General features: G+C 31.2%; 2 protein-coding genes across 3 annotated transcripts; both read left to right on the top strand.

The window, feature by feature from the left end:
• The first annotated feature begins 1,349 nt into the window (after window positions 1-1,349).
• Window positions 1,350-9,986, top strand: LOC100805439 (serine/threonine-protein kinase tricornered). 2 transcript variants are annotated; one of them, XM_003556331.5, is made up of 14 exons: window positions 1,350-1,558; window positions 2,454-2,813; window positions 3,233-3,407; window positions 3,535-3,618; window positions 3,704-3,945; window positions 4,070-4,289; window positions 4,563-4,642; window positions 4,761-4,845; window positions 5,268-5,399; window positions 5,491-5,604; window positions 5,701-5,748; window positions 8,215-8,299; window positions 9,033-9,089; window positions 9,644-9,986. In XM_003556331.5, exons 2-14 carry the CDS (start codon window positions 2,605-2,607, stop codon window positions 9,742-9,744), a joined length of 1,632 nt encoding a protein of 543 aa, XP_003556379.1. In that variant the 5' UTR covers window positions 1,350-1,558; window positions 2,454-2,604; the 3' UTR covers window positions 9,745-9,986. The 2 variants fall into 2 exon arrangements, with proteins under 2 accessions (XP_003556379.1, XP_040869368.1); XM_041013434.1 differs by lacking the exons at window positions 5,701-5,748; window positions 8,215-8,299; window positions 9,033-9,089; window positions 9,644-9,986 and having other exon boundaries at window positions 5,268-5,407; window positions 5,491-5,580.
• A 2,345-nt stretch (window positions 9,987-12,331) lies between these two features.
• Window positions 12,332-18,697, top strand: LOC100804897 (casein kinase 1-like protein 10). Its single transcript, XM_003556330.5, has 14 exons — window positions 12,332-13,168; window positions 13,257-13,297; window positions 14,188-14,257; window positions 14,373-14,521; window positions 14,601-14,696; window positions 15,653-15,723; window positions 16,137-16,198; window positions 16,316-16,379; window positions 16,459-16,543; window positions 16,794-16,920; window positions 17,002-17,075; window positions 17,163-17,223; window positions 17,853-17,968; window positions 18,083-18,697. The coding sequence occupies exons 1-14, from the start codon at window positions 13,093-13,095 to the stop codon at window positions 18,359-18,361; spliced, it is 1,371 nt and encodes a 456-aa protein (XP_003556378.1). The 5' UTR covers window positions 12,332-13,092; the 3' UTR covers window positions 18,362-18,697.
• The last annotated feature ends 5,888 nt before the right edge of the window (window positions 18,698-24,585 follow it).

Here is a 24,585-nt window from a genome sequence, read left to right as displayed (position 1 = left end):
TTTTGTGATACAAACTACATGATAAATCTTTTGACAAGAGTTTCAACATGAACCAACAGGATTTGGGTCTAATAGAAGGAATTTAACTCTCTCCAAAAGGATTTGGGTCTAAGAGAAGGAATTAATCTATGGTGAATGAAGATTCGAATTTTCGTTAAAAATTATATCTACAATAAGTGTTGGAACAGAACAAAAAGAGTTCCAACCTGGTCCTACTTCAAAACTATTTGTTGCGGTCAAAGAGCAGTGTTTCCCGTCTGGAGAATAAGAATATGGTCAGTGTCCTTTGATGGTAGGCCCGGAAGAAATGTGATCAAAACTCAAAAGCAAGCCATTGAAACCGGTAGATGGTAACATGATAGTTTAGACTTTAGAGTATGAGGTGGCAAGGAGGTGGTGACATTTTTGCCATATTGTACATTTTTATTTTTATTTTTAAATGTAGGGAGGGTACAGTATGTTGCACATGTTGTTATATCTTAGCAGGATAATATCATTCCAACCACTTAAATATATTAACCCAAGTAAAGTGAAAAAAAATACTTTAGTTATCACTCTAAATTATAAAATCAATCAAGGTAATTAATACAATATTTAATAACATACATAATTACAAAATGCAACCGAATATAGTTTGTAAATAAGTTTAACTTAATTTAATAATATAAAAACTAATTTTCGGCCATAATAGCAAAGAAGGAAAGATGTATCATGTATGTAATATAGATAAAACTACGAATAATAATCCTTATGTGATAATGAGTTTTCATTAAACAACCATTTTATTTGTTATCATTCCAACTTAAATGCAAATTAAGACAATTTTTTTTTGAATAATTTAATAAAATTGAAAATAATAGGAATTGAAAAATAATATCCGTTAGAAGTTATAAGAATTAGACAAGTCTAACTATTAAATTAGTTTAATGATATGTATTAATAATAATATAAAATAGTGTAAAAAAATATTAAATTTTTTGCTTGTCTGAAGCATTTCATTATCAAACAAATTTTGGAAGTTTAATAATACCTATTAAATATTTCATATAAGTAATTTTTGGTGATTTTCAACTATTATAAAATAAACTATATGAAAATGAAAAAAAACAATAATGAATTAACGTCTTGTATCACCATCATTTAACGAAGGAAAGGATCATTTTGAGATTATTTGCAATGATCAAAATAATTTTTTTAAAAGCATAAATAGAAAAAAATAAAAAATATTAATGAATCCTTTTAGCCTTTAAAATAAAATGTTACTCCATAAAATATCAAATTTTGCGTGTAGAAAATAAAGTGGTTTCCAACTTTTAACATTAAAAAAAAATATAAAAGAAATGAGAGGAGAAAAAAAGGAGTAAACGAGGGAATGAATGGGCATGGAAATGATGGTCGCAAAGTGGTCCTCTCTCTCTCTCCACCTTCTTTCCCCGCACCGATAATCTCGGCTCGTTCATTTCTCTCTCTACTCGCTATCTGACTGACTACATGATAAATCTTTTGACAAGAGTTTCACTCCCGCATGCCACAACCTCCTGATTCCTCTTAATTTCAGGTTTCTCTCTTCTAACACCCTTTTGCTTTTTCAATCCCAATTCCATGTTGCTTTCCTTGTGCAAGTGTTGCTTAATTCCTTTTCATTTCGATTTCGATGATTGGTATCTTCAATTTGAATTCTTGCTTTTGTTTGTTTGTTTGGTTGGTTGGTTAGTACAATGAGAAGTGAAGTGAAAGTCAATTTTTTTCGTTGGTGATGTGATGGGGTCATTGTGGTTATTCAAGATTGTAATTTGACCTTGTTTTTGCTTACCCATTTGAGAGATTTGGCATGTATTGTGTGCAATTGAGTGTTATTGATCAATATGTGGGGATCACTGATTGGACCGAAGATCGGGGCTGAACTTTTGAATTCCATGGTTTCTATGTTGTTTTAGGCTTTTGCGGAATCTAAAAGTTTACTTCTGGTTCAACTGTGGGGTTTAACTTTTTTGAACTAAAACAGCCTATGATAATTTATTTCCGGCATTTTTTAAGCATTGCAGGTTTGATCAAGATTTTTGAAGTCTAATTTGCTGCTAAATGAGTATCTTAGCAACTGGTTCGCATTTTGTGAACTTTATGGCTAATTCTTCCGCCTTTCCAAGATGTTTAATTTCATTGTCAGTTCTGTGTTTGCTAATTTTCTCTGACAATTTGATCTAGTTGACATTGAATTATATATAATAACTCTTTTCCCCTTTATGTTGTACTTTTATCCTAACACCAAATGATATGAGCTCTAAAATTTCTGTCAATTTGCATTTGTTAGTATTCACCTGTTTTCTTTCGATTTGATGATTCTAGAGTATTTTTACACTCAATGTTCAAGTCTTGCCTCTGATCAGCTAAAAAAACATGGTTGACAGCTTTAGTTTGTTGATTCATTGCCATTTATTTTCATGTTTGGGCAGAAGAAAGAGTTAATGTCCCGTGGATTGTTTTGGTGGACAATGACTTCTTGACTTTCAATGCTGGCAAAATGAGATTCTTGGTTGAGAAAACTTATCTTTAGTGGTTGGTGAAATAGAGTGCATAACACAGCAGGCTTAAGAGCTTTCCAAAATGGATAGGTGCTGGTTTAATAAGTTCAAGCCAAAGGATAAAACACCATCTTCAAAAAACAAGGAAACAGGCATTGCAAAAGGGTCAAAACCCCCAACAAATGATGAAGCACCTTCCAATGTGACCAAACAGAAGGTTGCAGCTGCAAAGCAGTACATAGAAAACCACTATAAGAAACAGATGCAGGACTTGCAGGAGAGAAAGGAACGGTATGTTTACTTTAACTTATATTTGGATCATTATGATAGTACAATCTTAAGTTACTGACGAGTTTTCATATTAAGTAGTTGTTTTAACATACATATAGTCATCTCCAAAGAAATATAAATAATGAGATATTTGTTTAGTGTCCTTGCTTTTAGTTGTCCTAACCAAATAAGGTGCCAATTAGTATTCTTTGACATTGGAATATTATTTTGTATGATGTTCTTGATATATTGTCCTGTAAAACTTGTCTAAATCCCAAACATGGAATCATGGATCACTCACGACAAATTTGTTTTGTTGTTGTTCTTGACATACTGTCCTATGTTGTCTCTGATGTGCTGTTATAGATTATGTGCAAGAAACTTCTCCAGATGGAAATTGCTGTAAGTTTTTAATAAGGCTAAACACATTATTCTTGCAGACGTAATATGCTAGAAAAAAAGTTGGCTGATGCTGAAGTTTCTGAGGAAGAGCAGAACAATTTGCTTAAATATTTTGAGAAAAAGGAGAGGGAATACATGCGCCTTAAGAGGCATAAAATGGGGGCTGATGATTTTGAGCCCCTGACTATGATAGGGAAGGGTGCATTTGGAGAGGTATAGTATAATCTACCTTTATTTTCATTGAAGTTAAAAAAAAAACTATGCTTCTGATCTTTCACATATGTTACAAAAATTGTTAGATAATTTGCAACTTTGCAAATTTTCTTCTTCTTTTGTATAGGTCAGAGTCTGCCGAGAGAAAGCAACCGGTCATGTATATGCTATGAAGAAACTTAAGAAATCAGAGATGCTTCGCAGAGGCCAGGTTACAAAATCATCAGGACTTGCTCTCATTGTTAAAATGAATATTGTCTTGTTAAATTCATTGGTTACTTTCTATCCCTGTTTAGGTTGAACATGTAAAAGCTGAGAGGAATCTACTTGCAGAAGTTGATAGCAATTGCATTGTAAAGCTTTATTATTCCTTTCAAGATGAAGAGTACTTATATCTCATAATGGAGTATCTACCTGGTGGTGATATGATGACGTTGCTCATGCGGAAGGATATACTGACAGAAAATGAGGCCAGGTTCTATGTTGGGGAGACTGTCCTAGCTATAGAGTCAATTCATAAACATAATTATATTCATAGGTAAGCTCAAGCTGCAAATAGTCATGTTACACCATGAAAATCTTATATTAATCTTATGGTGGTCTTGTTTTCTTGCACATAAAAAAAAAAAGATATAATATTCTAATTTTGATATGCATTCCAGAGATATCAAGCCTGACAACTTGCTGCTAGATAGAAATGGTCACATGAAATTATCAGACTTTGGATTATGTAAACCACTAGACTGCAGTAATCTTCAGGAAAAGGACTTCTCTATTGGAAGCAACAGAAGTGGAGCCCTTCAGAGCGATGGGCGTCCTGTGGCTCCTAAAAGAAGCCAACAGGAGCAACTGCAGCATTGGCAGAAAAATAGGCGAATGCTAGTAAGTCACTCAATATACATAAACAGCCATTACTGCTTTATGCCTTATGAACTTTCCGATTAAGAGTTAGCTTTATTTCTTACCCTGTTAACTGACAAACTATGTGTATTATAATTATATATTCTTTAGTGTAAGATGAATTGTTCTTTATAGATATTCTTCATTGTGTATATACATTTGGTAACCTCTTGTCTGACTTTGTTTTGACAAGTTGCTGACCCCTGTGTTGACAAACTACGGCATTTGAAATTTTTTTTCTTTTCAATACCGCAGGCCTATTCTACAGTCGGAACACCTGACTATATTGCCCCCGAAGTTCTTCTGAAGAAAGGATATGGCATGGAATGTGATTGGTATTATCTAATGTGTTTTTCTACTTTTCCTTTTCAAAAATACCTTGAAGTTCCCTTTGTTTTTCTAAACTTCATATTATTTCAATATGTTCTGATGAGATTGTGGTAATGTTTCCAGGTGGTCCCTGGGAGCGATAATGTATGAAATGTTAGTGGGGTATCCGCCCTTTTATTCAGATGAACCAATGTTGACTTGTAGAAAGGTAATGTCTGGATCAACTGTCGACAAATTGGGATGAATATTGTATAAATTTAGGTTTCACACATGTAGGATGTTGACTTCACTGAATTTTGGTGGGCACCTGCTCCTAGAGGAAGCCTATATTGCAAAATTAGAAGTGAATGCTAAGTAAACTTACTAATATTGTTTACGACCTTATCATTGTGGTTTTACCTGCAGATAGTTCTGAAAACCTTAAAATTACTGGCATTGTCTTGAAAAAAAGTGGTGTTTTCCCAATTTAACTGTGTTGAGAATTGCATCATTCTATTCCTATGACCAGTCTTAGTTATTTATACTTTATAACATATCCATCATGATTCCCTTTATGTCTTTCCTTTACTGTATTTTCTTTTATCTTCATCAATTATGATCTTATTGTATCTGATACCTTTAAATTTGCAGATAGTAAATTGGAGAAATTATTTAAAATTTCCAGAAGAAGTTAAAATTTCGGCAGAAGCAAAGGATCTTATTAGTAGACTCCTATGTAATGTGGATCAGAGGCTTGGAACCAAAGGGGCTGATGAAATAAAGGTGTTGTGGTGTGTTCTTTTCTGAATTCTATAATTTACTTTGGGTTACAGTTGCATATTAACTGCATAACTGGCCGGTCTATTATTTCCAGGCGCACCCATGGTTTAAAGGTATTGAATGGGACAAATTGTACCAAATTAAAGCTGCTTTTATTCCTGAGGTTAATGATGAATTAGATACTCAAAATTTTGAGAAGTTTGAAGAGGTATATTATATATTTTTATTTTCATGGATATAGATGTGGTTTTTGTCTGCTGTTACTAACCAGTATCATGCTGCTTAATTTACTAATGATGTGTAGGCTGACAACCAAACTCAACCTTCCTCAAAATCAGGCCCATGGAGAAAGGTTAGTTCTCGTTATTGTAATTTTGTACACTGTTGGTGTATTATAGTTGCAGTAATTGTGGCGTTGTTAACTTAACTGGCACAATATTTACTATGTGAGCTTTCAGTATCCCATTTCTTCTTCTATGAAGCTTAACTAATATGTGAGATTATTGGGGTTGTCAAAAGTAAAGCTGCTGTCATATGCTCCTATCCTATGTGTGTCTTTTTTCAGATTTATCTACCTAGTAATTTGTTTATTAATTATCTGCGTTGGTTTATCAATCTCGGATATCAGTGTGTAGTGGCTAACTCTAAAAATGTTATAGCGAGAAGCAGAATAACTGCTATTTTAAATATTATAATACAAAATAAATTATACTAGACATATGAATACTCAAAAACAAAACTAAAAACCCAAAATTAAAGAAAATCATGATAAATAACAATTCATAGTTACTTTACGCACATATTTTCCATCAATCTAGGAGCAATGAGAACATGTTAATGAAGTCAGAAAATAAAAGATGATGGTGAAATTAATAGGAAAAGAACATAACAAATTAGATTAAAAAAAATAGCAGAATGTGTGAACTGGGTGGGAAGTCTAAAGGAAGGAGAAAGAATGGAACACAGTATAAAAAATTGTCCCATAATGTGTGAAGGAATGGAGGTCAAAATAGAGCCAACTTTTTGTGGAATATTTTACCCAAAAAAAACCCGAACAATGATGTTCCAGGGATAAAAATGGGGTTTTCAAGCCTATATCATGGTAATTGGTAGCACTGCTATAGTGCGCAAAAAGCCACTATTCTTTTGCCACTATTTGAATCCCATAGAGGCTGAGCACTGCTCTGCTCTTCTATCCCGGTGATATGATTCCAGAATGATTAAAAGGAAATTTGAGTCTTCCTTGAGTTGATTTTTTAAATTTGTGCAAGAACAAGTAAAAGAAAAGGGAAAACAAAAGATGGAAAAGATAAGAAGATTACCAAGATCGGTGCCGCATCCAAGAAGAGTGATAAGCCTCGTGGAAAATTGCTACAAAAGTGTGAGAAACCCTAGATAAGAACCCTGAGAGGAGCAAAGTTCTCAATTTTAATATTTCATTCAATTGTGTCCTTTGAGTACATTGGTTTGCCCTATATAGTCAAAGATAACATTCCCTATATCCCTAAATAAAAAAAAAGAAGGAAATGTATTCTTAATTAATGCAATAGATGTTTTCTAATGTCCCTAGTTAATATGATCCTAATTAATGCTACGGATGTTTCCTTAGTTGTCAATAGTGGTGGTATTGTGCCAAAGCAGTGTGGAGTGACACTGGGCCACTACAAGGAGGCTGTAGCATCTTGGTTTAGTTGTGCGGCTGTCACAACTGCTATCCCGGAGTGGCAGAATGGGCGAAATCATGGTGGAGTAGGTTCTTTGTGGGCACTACATTCAAATTTTTTTGAAATCCATTGGGAATTGTTTCAGATCCATGGAAATTGTTGAGATCCCCAAAATACCCTTGCTGAGTGATAATAGTGGGGCTAATTTTGGGAATTTTCAAGCTTTAAAGAAAGAAAGAAAAAACCTTTGATGCTTTATTCTTGTCCTCTAACGTGCTTGACCAATGACCAACCTCTCCAATCTTGTTCTTCTCTAGCAACCCACTCTGTTTTTTGGTGACCTCCTTCTCCCTTCTCGCTTCAGGCAGCCCCCTTCTCTTCCACTCCTGCAGATTTCTTCGTTTTTGTTTCTGTGCTCTGTTTTTCTTTTTCCTTCCTCTTCCATATCTTCCACTTCTATTTTCCTTTTTGTCCTTTGTTTTCCTCTTTCTCCTTTGCCCACTATCAATTTTCTTTTCTTCCTCACTATCAATTTTCTTTTTGCTTTTTTTTTTCCTTACTACCAATCTGCTGACCACCAAATTAATTAGCCGTGTGATAAGGCATTGTTTATTGTTGTTGAATATTGATCACCTTTTTTTATAAAGCTTCCTTGGTCCTCTTGGCTTTTGGCCAAGGCATCGGTCCTCCTAGCGCAATTAAAGGATTCTACTTCTTAGCTTGTCCTTTTTCACTTGATGGCCTTTCTGGATCTTCAGCACCTGCTATAGCGGCGCTAGTGGGCTATTGATTACTATATGAAACAATAAATATCTTGGACATATTGCATGCCATGTAATAAGTAAGAAATAAGGTCCTTTAAATAGTTTGACGAACTTTCATTTGATTAAGTAGTTATCTTTGGATCGTCTTCGATTCCTACGTATAAAAAAAATAGTTATCTTCAGATCACTTGTTATGCTTGTAGCAAGCTGTTAATGGAACCCATTAGTTTGCATGCAAAATTATTTACTTTAGATGACATTGGGATTTTACTCAAGTTTTGGTAACAGTAATTCTGAACACAAATACCTCTTCATTGGAATTCATGGATCATTAGTGTTGATGAGGAATGTCCAAGTCTGGATTTGTAATTTTACATGTTATTTCTGCAGATGCTGTCATCTAAAGATGTCAACTTTGTTGGTTACACATATAAGAACTATGAAATCGTGAATGATGATCAACTACCTGAAATTGGTTCGTACATTTTCAATTTTATGTGTATATTTGTTTATGTTTTGTTTAAACCCATTTATCTCATTTTCATCATTTTTGTTTTGTAATTAGAAAGTTCCTCTTTAATATATTGCTTCTAATAATCTTAGATTCTTTTGCTCCTGTGACATTTCTGAATCTAATGGAAGGTTTGGTGCTCTATCAATTTTATTGCACTAAACCTTGTCTATTTGAGCTTCATATTGTGGGGCTGAACATGAGGTTTTTATTGCTAGGGGATGGAAAAATTTATCAAGTAATGCACTTGGATAAACTTGCACATACTTTGAATGTTCCAGATTGTGTACATACTTTGCATAGTTTGTGCAAATGTATTTTACCCTCTATTAATTAATGTACGGTTGTCTACTTTCGTAAGTTTTATTGACAGTTTTTGGCTTGTCGAAACCCATTTTATTGTGGCCTTTAATGCAACAAGCCTTTGGAAAAAAATGATGCAGCTTGCTAAAGAAAGAAAAAGTATATGTGTTATTGCTAGTTGCTGCCCCTTGCAAATTTCTCGTTGATGCATTAATTGACTATAATTTCAATAAAATGTGATTTTGCTGAAGATCATGCTGCTGATTCTTGCTGTTTATTATAGCTTATGCGTTTGTTATTTTGATTACCCCCCAACACCAAATTTATTGTTCTTTTCCAAATAGATTTATCATTGTACTAATCTTAACAAGCAATATGGGTATGTTGTTATCAGCTGAATTGAAGAAGAAGAGCACAAAACCTAAGCGACCATCTATTAAGACCCTATTTGGTAAGCATGTGTTCATTATTTTATGCATTGTGCCCAGTATACTTGTTGATTAGCTTGAGATCTAGTGGTTCACTTCAGTTATAAGTAATGCTGTGATACCAAATAGCTCCATCATAGAACTTATACATCCTTCTTCGTGGCATTATGGGGTAGTTTCTCACATCTCTGAAATTTTAGAATATTAAATCTCTTATCTGGTGATAATTTAAGAGTTATGTTAATGATACTATTACTGATGTTTGTGCTAATAAGGTCGTCTCTAGTAATAGATCAGCAATTCCTGGAAAAAAACATTAAAAATATACATAATATTAGCTTAAGGAAACACTATTTGGGTTGGATCCTGGATCAGGGATAAAAGTATGCTGAATATTGAAATTGGAATCCATGTTGCATAGTCCAATAAGTTTAAGCTATTATTGATATTGAACAACTCAATTTCAAAGGAACAAGGAAAAGATGTCTTCACTATTCGTTATTAAAAATTGAGGCACAAAAGGTTGAAAATTATAAGTCTCTTGTAGTTAATAAGTTGAGCTAATTACATGCTACAGATGATGAATCAGCTACAGCTGCCAATCAACCTACCCAAGGGAGCTTCTTAAAACTGTTACCTACTCAACCAGAAGTTCCTGAGAAGAGTGAATCTCAATGATCCCAACTAGTAATATTTTACAGGACTCTTACATGGCCATGGAGGTATGACCAAATGCTGAGTTGAATACTGATTGTTTTAGTCTTTCCCACATTCTTTTGTTAGTTTGGCGTGGATAGTTGTGGGAGCAAAGGCTCTGAAACTTTGTGGTTTTGGATAGTGGGTTTTGGCTTGACTGGGATATTTGTCTGTAGAAAAATCTTTGAAGGTATATATTCTTTACATTTTTGGTTGGTGGTGTATTCTTTTGTTCACCATTTATCAAGCTGCAATGTGTTGAGAATCCAAGTTATTTCTTGTAATTAAGTTACTGCTGAAGTGCTGACAAGGATGTACAATTCTCACATGTAGAGATTCATTAGTTTGTAAGGTAACATTTTCGTTCTTATCTTACTTCAAAAAGTATAATTTTTACAAATTAAATCCTTATGCTCATTTTCTTTATCGCATGCCACATTTTCTTTTTCGGGCTTTTCTTATTTTTGTTTTTCTACCGAGGCTGTATGGCATGTCAGATTGCATAATGTTTCGATATCCGACATTAATTCCTTATTTATTATTTCTTCAAGATAAAATAATTATTACGACAGATTGGTTTAGTATCAAATATCAAGATAGGTATTCATAAAAAAAAAAAATCAAGATAGGTGGTATATTTGGAATGATGGAATATGGAAGGATTGATAATGGAGGATGGAAAAGATACTTTTTTTTCCATCCACTGTTTTGTACATTTTAGGCGAAAGGATGGATTTTTTTATTTTTTTTGCGAGACTCTCGTATTTAATTGTAATCCTTCCAATTTGGACAGGAAAGAATTCGGAAAGGGTGATTTATAAATAAAAGAGTAAATTATTCTTACTTTTACATACTTATATTTTATATACGTATTTATTTTTCTTTTCTTTCATTTGTTTTCCTAAATAACTTATAAAATCATCTCTTTTTTATTTCTATTTCTTTCCTTTCACTTTCTTTCCTCAACCAATCATGTACCAATTGTAAATGCAAATGGCGTACTATAGAATAAACCACGTAATTTAATTAGCAAATTGAACACATTTTACCACAAATGTACATCAATCACTTCGTATTCTTATAATTAAAGCTATGGGATCCAAGCCCAGTCTGAAGTCCAAAGGAAACAAGGCGCAAATAGATAAACCAAAAAAGTAGTATCAAAGCTTGGAAACATAAAATAATTGAAGTGCTCATTGTATTATTTGTAATGGGAGTACATCTTAGGTTCATAGCCAAATAATAAAAAAAAAGTTTTGTTCTCTTTTCTATTTGAATGAAGATTTCACTAAGACTAAGACGACTAATACAAACAACCATCCAACAGAAAAAGGTTAATTGCAACAATGTCAAGGTTAGAGTTTAGATTTGGCTGTCAAGCTGATTGACAAATATTTGTATAACAATTCATATAATAATATTTTGTATCTATTTTTCTCCTGCACACTATTTATTATATGTCATAATAACGGAAAGAGATGACATAAAAAATGATGTTATATAAATTTTTGAGCATGTATTACTTTTTTTGTTTTTTGTTTTTTTTTTCTAAAAACCTTTATCTTGAATTTTAAATCAAAGAAAAATACAACTTAAAATATATTTTAACATGTTCCAATTTATTGCATTGAATCATATATTAAAAAAAATAGGAAAATGATTACATCCCACTCATTTCATGTATTTGAACAACATAAACAAGAGAAGTCTTTGTAACACACTTCTTTTAATATATATTTTGTTATTAGTTAAAATTTATTAATAATTATAAATAAAAAAATTGTTAAATAAGAAGTGAGCCCAAGAAAAATGTAATTTTCAATAAATTTAAACTAATAGTAGAAAATATGTTCAAAAGAGTTTTTTTTTACAGGAATTCAAAAGAATTTATTAAAAATTATATTATTAGTATTTATTGTATAAACAAAATAAATAATAAAACATGATTCAAAATCTCTAATGCATTAATTCAAGGCAAATGTTGAGCAATGTTTTTAATGCGGTTGTTAAAAAATATTAAAATACGGTATACATTAATATATACATTCATAACAATTTTTAACATATTTAAATATGATTTGAGATTACTTTTGATATATTGTGAAAAAACTTATATAGTAATAATTAATTAAAAGTCACTCTAAATTAACTTATAAATCATGCACGTTCTTTAATTGGTTGATCACGTAAAAAAATTACACAAAAAATATATTCAAATAAAATAGTTTAATAAATATTCACTATTAAAGCAAACTCTTTTACATTATCAATGAATAAAAAATATCCATAACATATTGTTAACAAGTGGTTAATATACTAATAAAGTTATAATTAAATCATTTAGATGATAACAAGTTTATTTATTGGTAAAAATAATTATTGATCGAATTTTATTTATCTCCTAATCGAATTTCTAATTAATCATTATTTTTTTAATTGATAAATTTATCATTTATAATATTATAATGATTTATGCAAGACCCTTTATTTAAAATTTATACTTATTTGTATACAAAATAAAATATTTAAAAGATAAATAAATAATCATATAATATCGTGTCACTAGCTTGAGTTTGGACAGTACATATAATATCGTGTCACTAGCTTGAGTTTGGACAGTCGTTCATTTTCTTCCTCCTCTAACCTTACATTAGCCTTTCTTTCTTTCTATGTTCTCTCTATCTCACTCTCATCTCACTTTCTTTTCTTTTCTTTTCTTTTTCCGAATCTGAAATTTTTCCTACAAAATCCACTCCCTGTCCTCAAAGACAGATCCGAAAGTGGATGCCAAATTTATTACCCCTCTTCGCCCGAGATTATCGTACCCATTAGATTCCTCTTCTTTCATCCTTCTACACTTTCCTAATTTTTCACAGTATTCGATGCTGTAGAGCACAATATAGTTTATCTACACACTCTTACTCCGATTTTTGTCCTACCCTTTTCGCTATTTTATCTCTTTTCTCCGAAGAAGAGGAAGAAGGGGTTTCTTTGAATGATCCCCAGAATCGCGTTTGTGCTTTGATTCAACGAGCAATGGGTGTTTTGTAGATTCTAGTTTTTGATCTTATTTTTGCTGATCAAATTTTTATTTGTTGTTGATTTTTGAGGTATTGGGGTTAGCATAGCCTGAACTTTTGAGTTGTTGAATGCACTTTGGGATCTCTGTGTTAGTGATAAATCTCTGTGGATCTGAGATTGTGCTGTAAATAAAGGTGAATCGTTGATGAATTACTCGGATTAGGCAAACAAAGTTTTTTTTTTTTTAATTGAGGTGTGTAGTTGAGTGCTTTAGTAATATAATAAGGATCAAGAGATTGGGCTTGTATCATGGATCATGTTATTGGTGGAAAATTCAAGCTTGGGAGGAAGATTGGGAGTGGATCGTTTGGAGAGCTTTACTTAGGTATGCACCTTATTGAGTATTGTCATTATAACATTAGTATTTGGACTTTGCACCAGTTTTGATCTTCTGGTGCTTTTATTTGTTTCAGGTGTTAATGTGCAAAGTGGGGAGGAAGTGGCTGTGAAGCTGGTGAGTGCAATTATTGAGTTACATTGGGTGTTTGGGATTGTTAAATGCTTGAAAGTCTTTATAATGTTTTTGTTTTTCATAGTGCATAGATGTATTTTTTTGTTGTGGAAGAGAAGTGATTGGCATGGGTTTTCTTAATGGTTGCTTGGTCTTCAACTAGGACCTAGGGGAATATTTGCAGATATTGTGCCTGCTTCTTTTACCATGTGTTACTGAGAAGAAAGGGCTTTTTAGGATAACTGTTGAGTTGGAAATGTTGCTGGTGAAAAACTTAAAAGGGGATTGGCAGATTCCTTTGTGACATCTGACAGCAGTGAAAATCCCATAGAGAGATAGTAATAAATTGGAAGGTCATATGCTTTTTAGTAGGTGACTAGGTGTGATAACTGATCAGAGACTATTTCAATAATTATATATTATATATAATGTACCAATCGCCCCTGCCTAAAATATGCCTTAGATGCCCATAGGATTATCAGACTGTATTTGTGGGTATATTGGCAAATGAGGAAAAGATAAATTATTGTAGTCTAAGATTTGATCTGCATACATGATTTGACATGCTGTTTCATGCTTCAATATAAATGCACACTTATTTGACCAGAATCTTTTTATTTTATTTTATTAGCTTGATCTTTTCAAAAACTGTTGCTGTGATGTTGTCTCAACTCAATATTTGGTTGCTTTAAAACATTAGTGCAAGTCTAGGCTTTGTACTTTGTGACTTATATTTTTCTAGATTATTTTCTGTAGAGCATCTTATATTACAGATATTTGGATCTGTTGTATTTTACAATTTACAGCCTGAGTAGTGACAATTTGTAAGATAGTTTTTTCAACTTTCAAAGTTTAACTATTACCTTTTCTCCCCAATTGTCTTTGTTAATCAGGAATCTGTGAAGACCAAGCACCCACAGCTTCACTATGAATCAAAACTATATATGCTTCTTCAAGGGGGAAGTAAGCTTTCATCCTTTCTTTTTTCTTTTCTTGTGGGAAAGACATGCATTCATTTTCTTTACTGTCACGAAGTGAAATTAGTAGTTTATGATCTCCTTTCTTTTCTTTGTTGAAGCTGGTATACCCCATCTAAAATGGTTCGGAGTTGAGGGTGACTACAATGTCATGGTTATTGATCTCCTTGGGCCAAGTCTTGAAGACTTGTTTAACTATTGCAATAGAAAATTATCCCTGAAAACAGTTCTGATGCTGGCAGATCAGCTAGTAAGTATGACTTTCATTTCAAGAAAACTACACTTTAAACAGACAGTTGATGTTCTCTTCTTTTATTTGGCTCGCCTAGATAAACAGAGTTGAATACATGCACTCCCGGGGTTTTCTGCATCGCGATATAAAGCCTGACAACTTTTTAATGGGTTTAGGCCGCAAGGCAAATCAGGTATATTGTGTATCCCACATTTGTTTGAATTTAGCCTTATCCGGTAGGGTGTTTATGCATGACATCTCACTTGTATTTTGAAGTAGTTTCAGTTGTGATTCAAGATTATGATCAAAGGTTTCTTTCACATTATGGATATATGTAGACTTCAACATTGCAATAAATTCTTAGTTTAGTGGCCATAGGATATGAAATTTATTTTTTAAAGAACTTGAATATTGTAAATGTAAATAAGGCTCCCTATTTATTCTCTCCAGTCTGTTAAAGATAATTGTCTATTGGTTGATCCCTATTTATTCTCTCCTGACTGTTACAATTAATTATCTATCGAGCAAAGCCTATTCATTATCTTCTGACTTTTACGATTAATTGTCAATTGGGTTGTCGTTACTGTTACCCATTCCCTAGGATTTTAATATACTGGTCTCCCCCTTATTCCTCCTATTGTAAACCTTTTTTATGGGAGTTTTCCTACTTTCACAATGCATTATTTTATTCAGATATTTCTATTTTTCAAGGGACCATTGAAAATTTCTCTTCTTCGATATAACGTTGTTCACGTAGCTGGTATAAGTCTTCATAACACTTGTATAACTGATTGTTTGATATTCTTGTCTCTAATTTTGAGTGAAATATTTAGTTCTTGGTTTTTAACATATTTCTCTCTTTGATGCAAGACCCTTTAATCTTTTTGCCTTGGCTTCATTAATCTTTTTTTTTTCCTTTTACACAAATATTCATGCATCATCAGTCATCACAATTAGTTATTGCACCAAGGTAAAAAAAAAGAAGGAAAAAGTAGTTCAGTTGACAATGTATCTTTGAATTTGCTTACTGCTAGACAGGTGTCATGTATTCAAAACTAAGTTGGTTTTACTTTATATTGCAGTTACCACTGTTTAATATCAGTGACTGAAATTCTCTCTCAAAATTTCTGGTTTTTTTATACATTGCAGGTATACATAATTGATTATGGCCTGGCAAAAAAGTATCGGGATCTTCAAACTCATAAGCATATACCATACAGGTAATATTGGAGATTTTGTTTGGGCAGGCTCTGCAGCTTGTTTTGATTTCATTCCTTGAGTATACATATACAAAGTACAATGTCACACAAATGCTTAAGTGTCTAAACAATACTAGCATACTACACAAACACTAATAATTCAGATCCATAACTCTCCTATCATATAGTTGTGGTGATGGGCCTGGGATTGCTAACTGGCTTGCTAGGGGTTAAACTGGTAGGTGCAGCTTGAGTTTTACTAGTTTTGAACCTGAACCAAAATCCAAAATAATATTTTATAACTTGAACCTGCTCCTGTGTCCTCGTGTATCTTCCTCTGAACCTGTATATTTTAATATATGAAATAATTATTGGCGTACACATTCCTTCCTTCCTTTCCTTTTACGAATGATCACTGTACTTTTCTTTTCCAGGGAAAACAAAAATCTCACTGGAACTGCTCGGTATGCAAGTGTTAATACTCATTTGGGAGTTGGTGAGTGAAGCTATTGGCTGCAGGCTTGCACCCACTAATCATTAAGGTTTTCTTAAATTTTTTAAACTAAAAATGGACATAAGTTCGTAATATATCTTGTTCTGATAATTCTTGCAGAACAAAGCAGAAGAGATGATCTAGAATCTCTCGGATATTTGCTCATGTATTTTTTGAGAGGAAGGTTGGTTGACTGCTGATTTTTTTTTCCTGCAATAATCTTTATCATTGTATTTTAACATTGTTTGGCAATTGTTTTCCAGTCTCCCATGGCAAGGCTTGAGAGCTGGCACTAAAAAGCAAAAATATGACAAGATAAGTGAGAAGAAGATGCTTACTCCAATAGAGGTATTATTACTTGCTCACAAGCAGCTTTTATGTGAATGTTTTGATGATTAGAATATGTATGGAAAAAGCTTTATTCATCTTAGGATGATTACTGAGCTGATTTAGTCGTCAGTAGAATTTGTTCACTGCTTGCATTTTTCTGCATCATGTATATTGTTTTTTCTTTAACTGGCTACAATTGGTTGTGCAATAAATTAACACTCCAATATTATCTGTTGCAAAGAATTTATTGTATTTGTTTCTGAGATAGGTCTTATGCAAGTCATATCCATTGGAGTTTACATCATACTTCCACTACTGCCGAACGTTGCGGTTTGAAGATAAGCCTGATTATTCTTATCTTAAGAGACTATTTCGGGACCTATTCATCCGAGAAGGTTAATTTCATATATATAAATTTTAATGTTTCTTAATGAGTAGTGAAATTCTATTAGGCTTTGAAAATCTTGCTTTTACAGGTTATCAGTTTGATTATGTATTTGATTGGACTATGCTGAAGTATCCTCAAATTGGATCCAGTTCTAGAGCCCGAGTGAGTACTTAACTAGTGTGGTTTCATTGCATTTCTAGCGAAAATTAAAGGTTCTTGTTAATCATTTTTTTGCTGCATTTTCAACAGCCAAGTGGGAAACCAGTCATAAACCCCGGACAATCAGGAGAGAGAATAGAACGGCCTTCAGGTTTCATCCTGCTACAGTTAGATCTGAAATCTATCATTTTAAGCAATTACTGCTATGCTGATAAATAGTTTTGGTGTCCTGTATATTAATAATCCTTAAAGTTCTATTTATTATTTTTTATCTTTATGTGCTTTCATTCTCATTTTGTTTTTGTTCAAAAAACAGAAACAGAACATCAGGACAGCAAAAATATAAACATATAAAGAAGAGAGGAGCAAAAACCGATATGATATATTTCAGATTTGTAACTCACATTTTGCACACTTTGAACTTGTTACAGCAAGAGCTTAAATAGGAAAACTAGCAAGTCCCTGATTGGGTGAAATAAACATCAAATTATGGCCAGCTAAAACTAGGCATCATTAGCAACAGCTACAAGTTGCTTTTTCTTAGCACAAGCAAACTTTAAACAAACTTACAAGCAACCACAAAAACTGCTGAGACATTAAAATATTTTATAATAACAGCTTGGAAAAGTCTCAATTGCCAACAGTTTTGAAACTGATATTATTTTCACCTTTCAAAATATGTGTCTGTACATTGTGCACGACAAAGTAGTTTATTATTTCAATTCTACAAATTGTATGAGAAAGGATTTCTTCAGCCAAAGATTTTCATCTATGTTTTAGGGGGTTTCTCAGGTGCTGTTGAGGCATTTGCAAGGAGGAATGGCTCTGGACTTGTTCTGCAAAGTGAGCATTCTAGGCATAGGTCTTCAGATGATGTGCCATCTTCCAAAGACGTGGTTAGTATCTGTGTCATTATTTTTTTCTCTCTATGAATTGGTGGTTACCCTCAAACTTCAATATGGGACTGCTTATACTTAATCTTCTTGTCATGTAACACTTATCCTTTGCAGCAAGCTGATTCTGAGAGGCCTCGCAGCTCTTCTCGTAATGGCAGTTCTTCAAAAAAGCCTGTCTTGTCAAGCAGCCGGCCAAGCTCTTCTGGTGAGCCAAGTGAAAGCCGTACTAGCCGACTGGTCTTAAGCAGTGGCCGACTATCAACAACTCAGAGACTTCAACCTGGTTTTGAATCCAAAACATCTTTATCTCGGGCTTCGGCAACAAGAGGTGGTCGTGATGATACACTCAGGAGCTTTGAACTCCTGTCACTTGGTTCAGGAAAAAGGAAATGAAGAACTGTGTGGTCAGCAGATTTCTTGTGTCAAGGGTCTTAGTTCTGCCCTGATACTTTCCTTTGAGATGTCTACACATGTTGATTACTCTGTATATTTCTATCCAATGTTGGGTCCTTCAAGGCTAAAAAGCTCATTGAAACTTCTTGATGAAGATTTGGCAGACTCTTCTTATACTTCTTCTGATGTTCTTCCATGATTATTTCAGCAGGGACTCATTCATGAAGAGATACTATGTTACTTAAGGAATTTGTTAATATATGGCTACTTGTAATAAATACATTCTTTATTTTTCTGTCGAAGGAAAGGAGAAGCATCTGCAAAAATGCTTTTGGATGTTTTGCACCCTTCTATGCATATTTTATACCCGTCTATTTTGTTCCAATGTACATTTGAGGGAATGGAAATGTCAATTGTTGGCTCCGATTATGGATAAGAGAATGGAAAGGCATCATATTTGAATTCACAAAGTAGTGGTTGTAGCTTGTGCACTTCGGAGGTTTTTCTTACTCAATAATTGAGGTGAGCTAGGCAAGGTTTGAGATCATTGAGAAATTTAGCAACATAACTAAGTGTCTGGCAAGTTCTTATAAGCTTTCCAGGTCATGATGTATGAAAATGAAAATGGTCTAGCTTAACAACAATGAGCCTTTAAGTACTGAAAGGATGAAAAGGGGTGCTAGTGGATTGAGTATGCAGAGATTCGTCGTGAGCAATGTCTCTGGAGCTGATCCCACATGTTCTTGATACGATTGATGGAGTGTGTTGAGACAGAAGTTCGACTGAACCATGATTCTGGTGGGTATAAAATTAAGATTTGAATGTAAATTTTAAACATGACTAAGATATATATTCAAATATGTCCTGTAAAAAAAAAAGTTAACGTTTAGAAATCGAAAAAAGTTTAGAAACTAGTAAAAAAAATATTATGATAACATTGTTTTTAGAAGAGCCATATAATCTTCAAGATATAAAAAAGGACGGGTGTTGCTAGGTGTACTAGCACCATTGCTGGTGCACCAGCATATTACATAAATGGACAAAAATGCTCCTTACTTAAATTTAAAAACAAATAATTCGTGTGACTTTCAGGTTATTAGCAGTTTAGCACAACACTCTAACTAACTGAGCTAATGAACCAATTACATCATAAAATAAATAATGTTGTTATACATAATACTAAAATTTTTAATGTATATTTAATGCTCATGTACATTTAAATAATAAATTTTGTGACAATTAATTTTGATATAACTCATACGAATTACTTAATCCGTATATTTTTTTTTATAAATAAAAAATATTTACTTTTACAAAATTTAATATATATTAAATTTTGTAATAGTAAAAAAAATTTAATGCACAAATGAGTAATTTAACATATTAATAATTAAAAAAATAAAACTTTAAGGAATTAAAGAAAAACAAAAAACCAATACGGATGAACTTCATCCGTTTGGTTTATACGAATGAACTTCATCCGTATAAAACATACGGATCAAGTTCATCTGTGTGCTTTATACGAATGAAGTCTTCTCAATGCTCTAACGCCCACACCGGATATGGACCGAACTGTCTCACGGCGTTCTGAAACCAGCTCACGTATTGCTTTAATGAGCGAACAACCCAACCCTTGGAACATACTACAACCCCCAGGTGGCGAAAAGCCGACATCGAGGTGCCAAACCTTCCCATCGATGTGAGCTCTTAGGAAAGATCATCCTGTCATCCCTAGAGTAACTTTTATCAGTTGAACGACGACCCTTCCACTTGGCACTGTCAGATCACTAAGGTCGACTTTCGTCCCTGCTTGACGGGTGGGTCTTGTAGTCAAGCTCCCTTCTGCCTTTGCACTCGAGGGTCAATCTTCGTCTAGCCCGAGGAAATCTTAGTACGCCTCCGTATAAATCATCAGATGAACTTCATTTGTATGTTTTATACGGATGAACTACATCTGTAAGTATAAATTGAACCTTACGGATGTAGTTCATCCGTATTTATATGGATGAACTTGATCCATATGTTTTATACGGATGAACTACATCCGTAAGTACGAATTGAAGTTTACGGATGTAGTTCATCCGTATAAATCATATAGATGAACTACATCCGTATGTTGTACTTCATACTTACAAGTCAGGGGCATTTTGGACATTAATAAAAAATGTTGGGAGCACCAACAATATTGTAGGGTGCACCTAGCAACACCCAAAAAGAACTCACAAGAAGTAATTTTAAGTGCTAAACAAAATATATCTTGTATTGGTAAGGATTCGATGTAATGTTTCAAATTCACATGAAAATATATGAAAATATTTGTGAAGTAATGGTCCTATGCAAGGTTGTATATTGTAGGATTGAAATTAATTTTTTAACTCACTTGTTTGTTATGACTTTGTATAAAGTGGTTTTTAGATTTCTACTAGTTGTCTATTGATTACCCATAGATGTATAGAAATAATATTTGTATTATGATGAATGTGAGCTTTTTTAACGATTGAGTGTAATTTTTTGCAAAATGGGATGCTTTTTAAATTATTTGTCAAAATGGATAAGTCGTAATAGGTATTACGACTTAAATTTTTTTATACTGAACATAATTTTAGAACTTCAATGTAATTTTTTTTTACAACTTCAAAGTCGTAAGATTTTTTTAATTTTTTTTTAGGACTTTGAAGTTGTAAGATTTTTTTATTACGACTTTAAAGTCGTAAGATTTTTTTTAATGGATTACGACTTCAAAGTCGTAATTTTTTTTCACGCTAATTTTTATATTTTATTTTTTTGTTTTCAATTTTTTAAAATTGTAAACAATTTTATTTATTTAAATACTAAATAAATAATTTTAATTTTTTAATATGTTATATATAATTTTAATGTTATTTTATTTAAAATATATTATATTTTTTTAAAATTGTTTTATTTAACATATTTTGTATATTTAAAATTTACATAATCTTTTAATAATGTTATTGAAATTTATTTTTTTAAATGAAATATAAAAATAACTTAATGATATTTAATATTTTTTTGAATATTTGTTTTATTTTAAATGCTTAAATTTTAAAAATTAAAGTTTGAAACCATAAGGGTGCATTTTTTCAATTTGAAACTAAAATTTAGTTTTTAAAATCTAAGTATTTAAAATAAAAAATATATTAAATGTCATTAAGTTACTTTATATTTCATTTAAAAAAATAAAATTCAATAACATTATTAAAAGATTATCTAAATTTTAAATATACAAAATATATTAAATGAAAAAATATTAAAAAATATATAATATATTTTAAATAAAAAATATTAACAAAATATATAACATATTAAATAAAACCATGAAAAATATACAACATTTTAAATAAAACTAGTAACAACTAAAATTAAAAATATTTATTTACTAATTAAATAAATAAAATTGTTTACAATTTTTAAAAAATTGAAAACAAAAAAATTATAAACAAAAAATAGCGTGAAAAAAAAAGAATTACAAAAAGAAAGAATTACACCAGTGGTAAGAAAGCCGATGAAACGCCAATGAAGGACAATTGTAAATTTGTAATTCAAGGAACAGCTTATACAAACTCGTTTTTTATAAAACAACCTGCAAACCTAGAAACAAACTTTCAAAGATGTAATATGAAAGTGGTCCTTCATCCAACAGGTAGAAGACAAATAACAATAAAATTTATAGCAAGTTTGAAAAAATGATGGGTCGAGAAATGAGTTGGAGTTGAGTGGATGTGATTCTGAACAAAAAATATGGTAGTTATTTCAAACCGAAATTGCTTTTACTCTTTAAAACATGTTTGACTAAAAAGAATATAAAAAAATATGAGTAAGAATTTTACACTGCTTTTGCCTACAAACATACTTTTGAGATGAAAGTTTTTAGGTTTAATTATCCTTTGATTCCTTTATTAATATAATTATATAATTTTGGTCTTTCATATATATATATGTACTTTTACCAACATGACACTAGATGATTATGTATTGATAACGCAACAATGGGTGAATTGTTTCATACATGTGTTGAAATGATTTAATTATATTATTAATATATTTAATATCATGATTATGAGACAATAAAAAATGAAATTAAATCATGTCAACATATGTGTTAGGCAATATATTAATTGTCTCATCACCATCTAGTGAACATCAATAAAATTTGTTGTTAACTATTTAATGAAAAGTTGATGGAAAAATAAAAATCACATCATTGTCATACGTATACAATTCAATTTGCTCAGTTGGAATTCCAGACAGATGGAATTTACACAATTACAATGCATGGGGAACAAAAATGAAAGATTTAATTGCAATTTTTCATAATGTTGTGAACTGTGCCCTTTAAAAAAGACAAATTTTGCCGTCATGTAAAAAAATTTGCCACAGTTAATATAAAAATATCACAAAATGATCTTAATTGTGACGACTTAAAATAGAATTTGCCACTGAATTTTTTAATTGTGATGGTTTTCTATGTGAGAACAAAATTGGTGATATTTTATAAAGTGAGGCAAAAATAAATAAAAAATTGAGAATAAAATTTGTAATATTATAAAACTTTCCGAACAAAAAGTATAATTAAACCAATTTTTTAAACATAAAATATTTTTTTATCATCATGATGTGAAATATTTATTAGTTTTGAAAATAATTAATTTTTGTTAAAAAATTCAATTGACTCTCAACTATATATTTTTCTCCACAATATTTAAAATTGAGATTTTATTTAAGAAAACTGAATTTATTATCACTCAAATCAACCAGAAGGATTTGTTAGTTATCATTTTAATGTAATATTATTTTTAAATAAAATCAATTATTCAAAGCTGCAAATTGTCATCCAAACGCGTATGTTTTGATTATCTTTTATCTCGGCACAACACAAATTCCAAATGTAAGATCAACCTATGATTTAAGAAGCACGACCAAAGACAAATGATCATTTTCATTTTGCAGATACAAAGTTACAATGACAAAAATCAGACCCTAAGCTTTTGTAATGAAGCTAGCTTACTGGCATGTAAGAACTCTATGCCATCTAATGCATAACAATCATTGCTACTTGGTTGACTGCATGAAAGTTTGAACCAAGTGTTGGAATCGAAAGAAAAGTAGGTAGGACTTCGAAGTATAAACTACTATAAAGAATTATTAGAAAAGATCTTTGTCTGAAACCCCAAAAAGTTAGCAGTAAGAAGAAAGAAAACACCAACAAAGAAGTATGGTGTTTTTTAATGGTTTGATTAATATATGAAAAATATAGTAGTTAATAAAGAAATACAAGGCATTAGATTTTATGCATAATTTTCTCCTCTCACGAGTCAATAAAAATGGAACATTAGTCATAGATAATAATCTATATTTCTTAATCAAACGAGAGGACTTTTATTTAGATAATACAAATATAATTTACTTAGAAACAAAAAAAAAAAAACTTAATTGAAAAATATTTCTCCCTATTTTACCTATTTCATTAAATTGTTCCATTTATTTTTTAATTCACTATTTAACTTTTTTTATATTTTAAAATTTACTATTAACTAATCATGATCCTTGAAATAAAAAACATACTCTCACATTTTAATATTTGATGTAAAATGTAATATTAATATAAGTTTGATATAAAAATAATTTAAAATTCAAATTTTATTTTTTTAATTTATTATATTTTTTATATAATCTTATATATTATATTTTAAAAGATAATATATAAGATTATAAAAATATAAAATCAAATCACAACACTTATATACTACTTCATATTATACATTATATATATATATATATATATATATATATATATATAATATTCCTTTTCGTGTGACTTTTTTAAAATATATTTAATTTAAAATGAATTAAATTTTGATAAAGTTTTATTTAAAATGTTTAGTATACTAATAAGTTTGGTTGATGTTTAAAAAGATGAAAAAATATATAAATTTTAATAAATAATATTAGTAAAAATCATAAAAATTGATGCAAATCAAACTGTTGAATTTGATAATAAATTCAAACCAAATCATATATTATTTTTATTTTTGATTCGAATAATCTTTTTATGAAAAAATTAAATCAAATTATACCACGAATATCTCTAGTTATGAATAAATTGTTATAATGAATTTATTTTTAAAATTCAAAACGAAAATATACATATGTATTTATTTTATGTTAACAATACACCATCCTATGAAATCGTTTTCTCATATCAT

Source organism: Glycine max, chromosome 20 (assembly GCF_000004515.6).
Source record: "Glycine max cultivar Williams 82 chromosome 20, Glycine_max_v4.0, whole genome shotgun sequence".
NCBI lineage: Eukaryota > Viridiplantae > Streptophyta > Magnoliopsida > Fabales > Fabaceae > Glycine > Glycine max.
Note: the sequence above shows the minus strand (reverse complement) of the source record. Positions and strands in the feature narration are given on the sequence as shown.